The sequence below is a fragment of the Ambystoma mexicanum genome, chromosome 4p (assembly GCF_040938575.1).
Source record: "Ambystoma mexicanum isolate Mex_15411 chromosome 4p, UKY_AmexF1_1, whole genome shotgun sequence".
In the NCBI taxonomy this organism is placed as follows: Eukaryota; Metazoa; Chordata; class Amphibia; order Caudata; family Ambystomatidae; genus Ambystoma; species Ambystoma mexicanum.
This window is the reverse complement of record NC_090927.1, coordinates 707,523,015-707,535,734: the sequence shown is the minus strand read 5'-3', so window position 1 is coordinate 707,535,734 and position 12,720 is coordinate 707,523,015. Positions and strand designations below refer to the sequence as shown.

The window sequence follows — 12,720 nt, the reverse complement described above, 5'->3', positions numbered from 1 at the left end:
GTCTTAAATGAGCATTACTGTTTTTTACCTGCACTGTGATGTTTCATTTAAAGTACTTATTTTCACCTATTGGAGCTTCTATGTGTAATTTATTATTCACATGTACATTTTAGAATACCAGTGTGTTTTTTTTTTCTTTGGTTAACCCATTGTGGACTAATTTTGTTTCACAGCCAGACCTCCTCGCTATAGGAGTTGAGCCTGACTGCCCTGCCCCTGCCACCTACTGTAGAGCGGTTGGATTACCTTTTAGGTTGGAAAACCATTCCACCTTTGGGTGAAATGGTTCCAACCCCACACCCTGGCTCTTAAAAAATCTCCTTAACAGCCAGTGCAGAATGTGACATCACAAGCACTACGATGCATTTACAGATTGTGAGGAGCTATCGGTCCATAGTGCAATGTGCATGATGCACCACCTACACAAATTAACTTTTTTTGCGTCACATTATTTAAAGTAACAAGCCACTGAGTCTCAGAGCACGGAATCAATGGCCACTGGGTCACCCGACCAATAAGACAGAGACTAAAACACCAAACCAAATGCACAAACCTCAATGAAAATGCCTTAATCACGGAACGATTGCCAGACAAATACCATTGATAAGAGCGCAAACAGTAAAGAAAACACTAACCTGCCATGTCACAGAACCTAAACACACTGGAAACCCCCCCACAAAACCACGGCGTAAAAGAAAGCCTGTTCACTACATCTCAACCTAAATCGTTCTTTTTTGTGATACACAGACCTACAAACCATCTCATGCATCAACCTAAAGACATTTGAATTACAAAGCAAAAGAACAAAATGCTGCATATGGACAAAACAAAGACCAAAATACCTGCAATAGAATCAAACCACCTTAACACACTATTCGTCACAAAAAACTGGAGAGCCAACAGAACTCGACGTTACAAACCAGCAACCACCTCCGGAGAGGTCATCGTCCCGACACGCAGCCTACTCAAGCTCTTAAATGAAGAACCCGAAACAGAAAATGTTTACACCACAACCCACATACCAAAGCCAACAACTGGAGCACAAGAAAGTAGAGGCAAAGTCCAGATCGTCCTATCAACAAAACCCCAAAAGGACAAACTAATCCCAGAACACAAAGATTCACTGCAACCTAATCAACGCTAGACCAATGTCGAACCACAGCACCAACATACACAAGCTCCTCGGTGAAGATGGAACTGATGTCCTATCCTAATCACAGAAACATGGCCTATGGAGAACTTGAAGGTAGTTCAGCTTCAATCTCAGGCAGGCCAACTGAGTAGGAAAAAAGATGAGGTGGACTAGCCGTTTAATACAAAGATCACTTACAAATCCCAATGGCACCATCATTAAATATCCCATTGTGAATCACTTTACCTCCACTTCACTCTAGACCATTAAACCAATCTCTCAATCCTGCTCATATATAGACCACACACATACAACTCATCTTTTATAGAAACATTTATAGATGCCATAACCGTGATCGCTATACAGCACGACCACCTGATCATATTCTGAGATTTCAATAGCCGGTTTGAAGAGCAAAACATTGACTCTGCAAAATCCCGGACTTCAACTATCTGCCGTGCACCTACAACAATTGGTAAAGGGAGCAACCCACTAAGCCGGACACACCTTGGATGCAATCTTCTGGTGTAAAAAAACCGAGCTACAAAATGCACCCCAATTACAAGTTCTCTGGAGCAACCACCTTGTATTTGCCCTTTATGATCCACGCTGCAACACTAGTACATGCCAAACTCATAAACCTGACGCCTACTGGCGAAAGGAACTAGAAGACCTTTAACAGCTTGGACCTCAACAATAGGTTAGAAACCGCAACAACAATTAACTCCCTAAACACACTTCCAAAGGGAGGAAGCGAAAAACTGTAAAAATAGATTGCACATTTTAATGTTAAAGGATATTCATACCGCGCACCATCACCACCGGAGTGGTTGCCTGGCGCTCTGGCGGATCTGAAAGGGGAAGAGGTTGGGATGGGCTATAGTAGGACTGAGCGGGAGAAGAGTAGGAGAGCTGCGATGCGCTGTTGGCAGCATCAGTGTCGGTTAACACTGTTCGCGGAGCTGAAGTGTGCTTTTCGGTTGGTTGCCATCATGTGCTGTTGTGCAAGACTATGTGTGGTTTGTTTTGTTGTTGCAGTGTAGTGAAGTGTGTGCGGTTTGTTGTGCTTATAGGTATGGTTGTGTTTGGTTTGCGTATGAGAGGTGTATGCAAATGTGTGAGATTTTTAGTAAAGTTGGTTAATGGCATCACTATGTAGATGTGGTGCTTGTTAAACTTCCCAATTCTACCTAGATGTGAGACTCATGCTAATTTTCACAGTACTATCTAGATGTGACTCATGTTAATGCACAAGATGCCCTTCGCACTGAGGAAACTGTCTCCTCAAACAAGAAAAGAGCTGCAAGATGGGTCATGCATGCCTCCAAGACCTGTAGAAAACAAGCCGGAAACTAGTACAAGCTTGGAGGAAAAGCTACAAATGACAGGACATTTCATGCCAAAAACAGATCTGGATCTGCAAAGCAGAAATCCTAAAAACACTGAACAGATTGCAAAAGCAAAGACCGTACAGAAAGAGATGGTCCATATTATCAATGAAATAAGAAACCCAACCACCCCTTGCCGAAAACTAATGTGACAACCATTTCAAAAACCAAATCCTCAACCTTCAACAGGTCAACACTATAACCAAGGACAAAAGCAAAAACATTGCCAGGGACCCAACCCCAAAGGCAACCGTGATACAGTACGACTTCACACCTATATCGACTGAAGATTATGTTAAAATGGCAAAGGAAAGCAACAAGGCCGGCTCGCCAGTAGACCCTAACACACTGGTCTTCTACAAAAACATCCTCAGCAAAGACACCTGCAAAATACATCCACCATCTCATGAACCACCCGCTGGCAATAATAACCATACCTAGGAGCTTCAAAGCTGCAAACATCAAGCCACTTCACAAGGATTGCTCAAGTAGCATGAAAAACCCCTTAAAATTACTGCTCTTTATCAAGCATCCCTTACTTGGCCAAACTCCTAGAAATCACTTAGAAACCAACTGCTTACTGGATGAAGCACAAGTTGATTTCAGGCCTTTGAGAAGAACAGAATCAGAACTACAATAAATCTGGGATGATCGTAAAATGTGCTCGGACTACAACATTACCTCTGCCCAGATACTGCTAGACATTTGAGTGGCCATTGACCCAGTTCCCCATACAGCCCTCATCAAAAGGATGCACAAAATGGGAATGGGCAACACCACCCTAAAATGGAGAAAACACTTCCTGACATAACAAAAACCAATTGGTTACCCTCACCCTTCAAATCAACACCACACACACCCACTTGTGGGGTTCCACAAGGCTCATACCCATCATCAGCACTCTTCAACATTTATATGACAGCACGCATTTAACTCAAAGGGCGTGAACTTGCATGCTACAACTACGAAGACGACCCTCAAATATCTACAAAATCAACACCAGAACATTTAACCAGCTGCCTCTCAGAAATCATTGATGTACAGAAACAACCTGACACTTAACCAGGACAATATTGAAATAATGATCACACCAAAAAATAAATAAACAATCCAACAGCATATACCATGGCCCACAGAAATGGGAAACAAACCCAAAACATCCAAAGTAGCTAACAATCTTAGAATTCTGGTGGACGACAACCAAACACTAGAACCCCAAGTTAACGCAGTAGTGAAGAAATGCTTCTTCAGTTTATATACCATCAAGCAGACACTGCCCTTTCTCACGTTCCCTCACAGAACACTCGCAATCATCTAACTGGTATGGCAAGAACAGATTAAGCCAAGAGCCTCTAACTGGCAATACCGGACTACCTCATCAAAAACTCCAATGGATACAGAACGTAGCAGCAAGACTCTTCAGACTTGGCAAGAGGGAACACATTACACCAGCACTAATATGCCTACATTGGCTACCGGTCAAGAAAAGGATCCACTTCAAAACACTCTGCAATGGTCAGCAATGCGAAACTCAAATTTTGTTTAGTATTCTCAAGGTTCAACATTTTATTTTAAGCAAAAATAAACAAACCCTAACTAAATCTACTGTACTTGGTCTCAAATCGAAGGGTAAACCTACTAGCAATCACAATACCAAACCTCACACTAAAATATTTAAATACACATGAAAATAACAAATGAAAGTTACCAAACAATAAGTGTCTTAGATGACTTCTACTTTTCATTGGCAGATCTTGCTCCACCCAAAAATGTTTAAAGTCAATTCTTCAAAGCAAAAGAAAAGTCTTGAAAAGTTCCAAAGAAACCAAAGTTCACACAAATTAAAATCCATTTGTAGCAGTCCTTCGCTTGATAAAAAAAGATCCCCCTTTCCAAACACCACAACGAAAACAACAGTACCAATGGCATTTCTCGATAGCCTTTCTCCAGGAAAACATTAACAAAGTTGAAGACAAAAGTACCACTTCTGCTTAACAACCTTTCTATTTGCAACTTCCATGGTGTCTACTATATACAGTTTTGTCAGGATATTTCTGCTTAGGAATTACTCTTTCTCCAGCAACTCGCTTAGTGAAACTGTGAGAGCTGGCTCCCTTGCGCCACAGTTGACTTTTGACGTCTGATGCATTCTACTACAGTTCTGACAATTGTATTGGCGACCACAGTTCTACTACTCTGCTGCTACTACAATTTGTAAGGTTTGGCAAGGCACTCTTGTCTCCTGTGTGACAAGAAAAAGGTAGCCTCTTTGCCTTTTCTTCCGCGTTGTAGTTACCAAATGAAAGGTTACCAACTAGAGTTATTTTGAACAAACATACAGACTGTTTCCCCAGCTTCAATGACACTGTATCTTCAGTGGTTATCCCAAAGGTTATAGTGAGATGCTTTACAACCTTGGAGAATCTTTGTCACTCCGAATGTTGGATGTCTCTGAGGTAACAGCTTCAACAACTCAAACAATAGTATTCTGTTCCTTTTACCTTCAAACTGCCACTTCAAAGTTAAGCGTTCCCACCTTTCGGTCAGCTACTAGCCTCCATAGTACTCAGGGGGGATGAGGGGGGAGGACGACAATGATTCATGCACAACTTCTCAAGATGTGAAAAATGTGCTTGTAACGCTTCGGCAGAGTCTATTAAGATTCAGTAGCTTTACCGGCATCACTCTGTGTTAACAAGAGCCACGCAACCGCTCGGCATACAGTTATGCTCAACAATGGGAAGAGAAAAGGATTTTACAACATGCTGGTGTTTCAGCTTTGATATTTCAATCGTGTGTTACATTTCCTGTGCTAATGTGACTTCCCATTTCTACAAACAAGTTTATCTCGCTCAAATATGCACGCGATAAGAAAGCTGGCTACTGTTACCAGCAAGGTATTTTCATTTATTTTTCAGCAAAAGCTTCACTTCTCGACTCCACAATCGCTGCGATTGCGGGCTGCTTCCAGGCTTGGTTTCTTCAACTACTACTGCTGCAGCAACTCTTGAGATCCCCACCCCTCTGCTGTACGGGTGTCTCCGATCCGGCCTCATCAAAGGAGAGACTCTCCTAAACCCCCCTCCAGTTCCCCTCGGCTTGCATTGGCACACAGGGCTTGGGTGGATGCATGACTTCAGCTCTGCATTCACAGCAATAAGGGACTCCTGGAAAGACTGCCTGTTTCCTCCAGTCTCTTCCAATGCTGCCACAGCCAAACTCTATGTCTATGAGCCCAGGATCAACTCGGTCTGCAGGTGAAACCTGCCCTTCCTCTGCTCCGGCATCCAATCCATGGTCACACTTCCTTATGAACTGCCAGCATCATGCTCTGCTCCTTCTACTTCTGCTGCTGCCGGCCTTCCAGCTTCCAATCCAGCTTTTTTCTACTGCTGCTCCCTGCAGCAACCTTTTAGGACCCTCAGGTGGGTTAATTGGTTTCAGGTACAGGTCCTTAGAACCAACTGCCTGACCCTGCCAAAAGCTATTAGGCTTGCCTGCCTACCTGAACCGAGCTCCTAGATTTCTCTTTAGCCTTCTTCTACAAAGTACCCGAGGGATTCTGGTACATGCACTCCTTTGTAGAAAGTTTCAATTTCTCTACATCTTTAAAAGGATTAAGTAAAGATTTCTTTCCCTTGATGTTATTATAATACGAGTAAATCTGTTTAACCTTTTTAGAGACATGATGGGTAGAGAAAGTACCGTGTTCGCTGCTCCTGTTGTCATACCTTTGTTATAGTGGAGGATACAGCTTTTAGGGGTATAAAAGAATGGTTCTGAAAAGTTAACATCTTTACATATTTTTGTCCTGGAGTTTACTGGCTTAGTTTGGGTTTTATGTGATTTCATCAACGGACTTTTCATCGCCTGGTTTTTTGCCGCGGAAATTTTTTTTCAAAAAAATTACGATTATTTTTTGGGGGGAGGGGGGTTACCCCCCAAACCACCCATCCGTTTAATTATTTTAATTATCACCTAGACACACACCAAATGTATTTAATTTTTAACCCCCCAAAAAAAAAATTTTAAAAAAAATTTAAAAAATAAAATCGAAAAAAATATCACGGCAAAAAAACGATGAAAGCCCGTTGATGAAATGACGGTATACCTTAGTTTGAACCCCAGACTGACATTCCTCTAAATGACCAGATGCAATAACCTCTTTGGGAATTATCTTACTATAGCCCAAAGAACAATACCATGTCTCATACTGTGAATTCCTGGGCCTTGTCTTCACCCACGTGATTCTCCCGCAGTACACCACCCCCAGGATTGGAATCAGGAAGAGTCTGCCTTAACCTGGCCCCCTAGGAGGAGATATTAGGCAGGGTTTTAGTGGGAGATCCACAGGATTCTTCACAAATGCCCACAGAGCAATTCACGACAAGGAGCAGAGTTCTTGAAAGAAGAAATCTCCATATACAGTCGTAGGAGAACCCAATCAACAACATACAACTGGAACCCAAACAATACTTGAAAATGAAATATGGTGGATGAGCCTTTTCATACATCTTAACAAGACTGTGGAACTCGCTCCCCAAGGAAATACACACAGTAAAGGACCACCCGACGTTGAGGAAGGCCTAAATACATGTCTCATCTACCATCCTAGAAAGACATACCATGGTTAAAGAGAAAGGCACAATCTCAATACAAAAATACACCACAAAGTACAAGGTTCTGCCCGACTTTTTCCAAGTGAACAAATGACCAGGTATGGCTAACCCCCCACAAAGGAACTTGGTCTGAAACACCAAAAAATAAAGCCAAGAATGGAACAATTAACACCCTCTAAAACTCTCCAAACTCCTGCAGCCATAGCAAACACAACAAAAAAGACACCCATACACGAACACCACAAAATACACAGTAACACTAAATGGCAAAAAGGCACACCCTCTTGATAACTCGCACAAAACAAACCCCTCACACAATCACAATGCCACAGACACACAAACCCAATCCAAACTCAAACACCCAAATGCAAATCGATCCATAACACCTACAAGCGAACCACACAGTGATCATTTTTCCCAACCTGAAACTAGCAACAAACAGCAAAGCAGTCTTACCTTATCCATCTCCTCCCACTAACACACCCATCCCTCCTCTCTTTCTTTCTAGAGCCAGCTGGAGACCTTACAAATGCTGTGCGGTACAACTCACATCATCATAAAACAGTTTTTTTTTTTTTTAAATGACATTAGTTAACTGGTAACCAAAAGTTCCTGAAGACAGGTCCAGGGCAGTGAGACATATTCAGCACAACAGCTTATCCAGCACTGTAATCTCAGGAGAGGACTTCATATACGTACCAAGTGATTTCACAGGAGTTGTATTTTCACTTTGAATGTCATTTTCATTTTTAGTCCTAAAATCCACTTTGCTAAGAGATTGCCTTTTCTTAGCTTCTAATTCAGAATTCTCTTCATCACCATTTTTCATTCCTCGTTTCCCACGGCAAGGACTTCTTCTGGTGCCCAAAGTATCACTGTCACCATTCCCGCTGCACGTATCACTTGATGCAGTAATGTGTCTTTTGCTAGGTGTTTTCTTTGAAGCTGGTTTAGTTAGAGGGCTTTTTAACGGAACTTCTGCATCTTCCTGTGATGTAATTCCAGTATCTTCCTCTGCTGTGCAGTTTTGAATCGGAAGTCCCTGGTATAGAGGATTAGGTTCATACTTGGGCTCATTCAATCCAGGAAAACAAATCACAGCAAGAAACCAGTGGGCACTGTGAAGGGAATAAAAGTACATGGTAAGCTTTGTTCAATGCAGCACCTTTGTTCTTATGTTTCTTGAGCAAATTATAATGGATGGCAACATGTAACCGTAGGTCAATGGTAAAATGATTTGTCAGAAGCAACCCTGTGGGAGGGTTCTGAGCGATGAATCTAGTCAGTGACCACGGTTATTGAAAACTTCAGTTTAGCCAAACCTAATCTAGGCAATGTGAGCTGAGAAATCTGGCAGTTCTCAGGGGCTCGGAGGATGGAGCAATGGTACAGTTAACCACACATAGAATCAGTCAAATGCTAGAAACCATAAGGAAGAGCAAATATTTACCAATATATTACGCTAAAAACACCCAAGTAGGTAAAAGTCAAGAAAAACAGATCACACACGCACACACACGCACCTCAAAGTGAGATTACCTACATGTTACACAAAAGCACGGTAAAATCAGTTCCATCAAGTAGAACAAAGAAAGTGTAACAGAAAAGTGAAAAGAACATGCATTATAACAAATGATAAACCCTACCTTATAAGTATTAGAGGCACCTAACTTCAGAAGCTCTTGCCCATTAGGTAAATAGAACTAGCGAGAGGGAGGGAGGCGGTTGGAAGTCTCAAAAGTTGCCTGGCATAAGCACTGGCCAAACAAACAGGTTGGCAAAAGGATGGGTTTTCAAAGTACCTTTAAATTAGAAGGCCATTAAGTCTTGGGTTTAGCTCAATCCTATGACACTGTGGGTTACCCTGAAAGGGCGGGGGCCCTTGGCTAGACCTACACAGACCAAAACCAGGCCAAAGAGAATAAGGTAGTGAACTTGTCATACAATCCCGTTGGCAGCAGTGGGCATAAACTTGTGCCCTTAATCAGATTTTCAGAGTGATTCTCCGGGTCACTAGGGGTACTTATTTCTGTCGATGGTCCTGTCTTTGGCAGTCCAGGGCACACAGATGCAGTGGCTGAAGACCGCCGGGAATGGATCTAGCAATGCAGCAGATCGCATCTCCAGCTCTGGGATGGCTCCGACATACTAACAGCTGGACACATCAGGACAGCAGCCACAGCGGGTGCCACAAAGTTTAGAGACCCCAGGACACAGCAGAAACAAGGCAGCTGCAAAGAAGCTCTGGTTAAGGGACATCGGGAGGGAAATGTGGTATCTGTAAAAATTGGCTGCAGGGAAGCCCCTCATAACCCAGGAGAGCAGCATAGAAGCATGAGAGATGTTCTGAGGCTAAATCTCGATAATCTGCAGACTCTCAAGGCGCAACTTGGGATAGCGAGCGTTGCAGCAGAAAGGCCTTGTATTCAAAACACAGGATACCAGGATCCCACAGCTCCCAATAAGTACCCGGGCATGAACAATCTTTCCGGAGTGTAATTTTCAGAGGCGCCATTGGGATTAAAATTCTTGACGTTCTGGTTGCTTTCTAACATCATTGCGCCGGAAGCATGAACAACCCATCACATGGCAGGCCGAATCCTAAAGCAGCAGTTAAACTTCACCATCCTAAGGTAGTACACCACTTCTCAACTGGTATCTAGAGTTGTGTATACTTGCTTGTGCTAAGAAGTCTGTTTCTTGGTTGCCTTGTTCTCCCACTGTGCTTTTTTGGATTGCTTCTGTCTGACACGTTTCTGTAGTGTTTTGATGCTCCCTGCCCATCTGGCTCTCGATTGCTAAATAGAATATTCTCTTTGGAAACTTTTTTACTATTAGAATTTGGAGACAACTTTTTAATTTGGAGCTTTCCGATTCTTCACGACAATAGTGGAACTGGATAACCTGCGGACTGGGAACATTTTGGTCCTGATAAATCCATGCAGCCTTCTGTCTTTGCTCTCCTGCTTTCTTTTCTTAGTACATCTGGTTTCTTCCTACCCCAATTTCATCCTGCCTAAGCAGGGTCTGTGTGCTGTATCTAGTTTTCCTGTGTAGTCTCAACTCCTATAAGTTCGGCATTCAAGGCACTAGGTCAGAGAGAAGGGGAATGGGTGGCTTTGTCAGTTGATAATTACTTGTTGCATCACTTCATTTTGATATGGGAGGGAGCCTGATGGCATTCCTCTGGCCTTTACATTTAATAACACTGTGTAGAGATGTTCTGTTATTTCTACAAATGAGGTTGGGAGGAAAGTCTTTTTACCCTCCAGCAGTAAACAATTGAAGGGTGGAGTGGAGTGGACATGAGGCATCCCTGTGAACTGCCGACATTCAAGAGCAGGCTTCAAGTGCAGGGTGCTGGACTGGTTGGTCCCCCCAGTCCAAGGTTTAAAGCACTGATTAGGTCTTCTGTGGTCACAGCAAGAGCAGCAGTGCTTCACTCGTTAGGGCTTTGGATATGTTGGCTGTCCGTAGTCTCCAAGGCTTTCAGTGAGGGCTCCTCTTTGTCAGGGTCTTGGCTACAGTGGAAAAACAGAGGAACTGCTAGTCTCTTAACTCATTAAAACATTCAGGCAGTAAGGTTATGTACTTTTATTTTGGTTGCCCAATGGTGGAAAATCCTGTGCTAATTAACAAATAATCCAATAGGGAAACCAGACAGCAAAGGTAGGCTGGGTATCCAGTTCTATGTGATAATTTCGCTTTTAGTAGGTCGCCCAACAAAAACAGATTTTTTTGGGCTGGTCTGAGCGGCCTACAAAAAAAATCAAAAACCCACATTGCCTCGCCCATCACCCACACCCCACCACCCACTGTGCCCCAACAGGATTTGTTCAAATTGGGGGGTTCCACCCCCCTGCCCAAATCCCCCTCCTTCAGCACCGCCCAAAATTAAACAAACAAAACTCAACACACAGACACACACGCAAGACACAACACACTTACCCGTTTCACCGTTGCGGCCACTTCCGAGTCCTTTAGTGCCAGTCAGCCCCTGCGCACACTTGCGTGCGTCGCAGGGGAGTGACAGTTCGATTTAGAAAGACTGCTCCGTGCGGTCATAGAGCGGTCCCTCTAAATCGATTTCTTTGGTGAAAAGATCTTTGTGAAAAGATCTTTTCACCTGGAACGGGGTATCCTGGTATCAAAACTTTGGCTCCTGAGTGCAGAAACCTCAGGCTTTTTAGAATGTTTTACATAATGAGCCTTCTACAGAATATTCAATACGATACATTTAGTCTGTTACATTAACAATGGGCTTCCTAACGTCCCATCCTCTGGCCTTGGAGTTATGGGCATGGCTTTACAGCACCATTTGAGCCCTGTACAATTTCCGCTTCACCAAGTCACGTGACATAGACCACCACTTTTAGCAAATCTTTCTCCATCCTACTAAAAACAGCCTGATCTAGCACGCCTGTCCGGTCTCAGGCGGGGTAACCCACCATCAATGATGATGTTGAGCTGGGCCCTGGACAGAGGCTAATGTAACCTGAGCACAGCCTTATGGGCTTCCACCTACATGACAACCAATCTGCTTTCTCTCAGCATCACCTCCCCAATCATGGCTGTGTGCTGTCCATGGCTCAGGTACGTCCACAGCGCGCATGGGAATAAGGTGTTACCAGCTTCAAAAAGGGAGTAAATATTTTACTGTATTGGTAGCCAGTTGATGACTAAAAAGTAATAAAATAAGTGATCACTACCAAGTTCTTTTCAATTCTCATGACCAGACAATTTCTTGTTAGCCCACCTTGTTGAATTTTGACAGTGGGAATGACCACTAAAAAATACCTTGTGTAATATATAAACAGTACATGGCAAATAGGATACTCCACACCTCTATAACACAATGTGGGCACACTATCTTACGATGGGCACACAACATATTGTGACAGGGGGAGGCTGGGGAAATAATATTAGCAGACATAGCACACAGTTTAAACCCCTAGAACCTGTACAAAAAAAGTACTTGCATTGTTGAAATAGTCATACAGGATCCCTTGTGCCAGCACAAACAAAATAACAGTATTTCTACACCTATGGGACATAGTACTACAGAAATATAAATGCACACATCACAGTTAAAGAAGGTTCCAGAGGAGGCAGGGAAAGAACTCTGAAACACAGCCAGAGGCCGTCAAACATTTGAACACTTTAGCAACAACCACCAAGGCCATATACTTCAGGTAAAAATAATTACATTGTAACAATAAATTGTTTAGGTATGCATTCACAGTCGAAAGAAGCGGAGAACATGACTTTAAAATACATTCAAGCAAAGGTAAGTAGTAACATTCAAGTCTTTGGCCTAAAGCTCACTAGAACGGAACTGGAGGCAGGCAAGTACCCCCAGAGTCACCTAAAGAGTTTCAGGTGATGAGAAAGTTTGAATAGAAATAAACAGGACAAAGTCGTTTGGCAATTTACTTGTAAGGGAAAAAAGTTAGAATAAAGCAGAAAATTACCCCAAGAAGGACCAGAGCGGACCCCAATTTAGAGAACCAGAAGCCCCAGAAGAGGATAAAGTACAGCAGGAAGACCCCCAACGTTCTCAAACAGGAAAATGTGACCGATA

At 43.0% G+C, this 12,720-nt stretch overlaps 1 protein-coding gene across 4 annotated transcripts in view; it reads right to left on the bottom strand.

The window, feature by feature from the left end:
• The window catches only part of SENP6 (SUMO specific peptidase 6), a 2,017,494-nt gene that overhangs the window by 478,204 nt on the left and 1,526,570 nt on the right, over positions 1-12,720 (bottom strand). For all 4 annotated transcript variants that reach the window (XM_069606272.1, XM_069606273.1, XM_069606275.1 and 1 more), the window contains one exon: positions 7,839-8,257. In XM_069606272.1, coding sequence (XP_069462373.1) covers positions 7,839-8,257 — 419 coding nt within the window. The remainder of the gene's footprint in view (positions 1-7,838; positions 8,258-12,720) is intronic.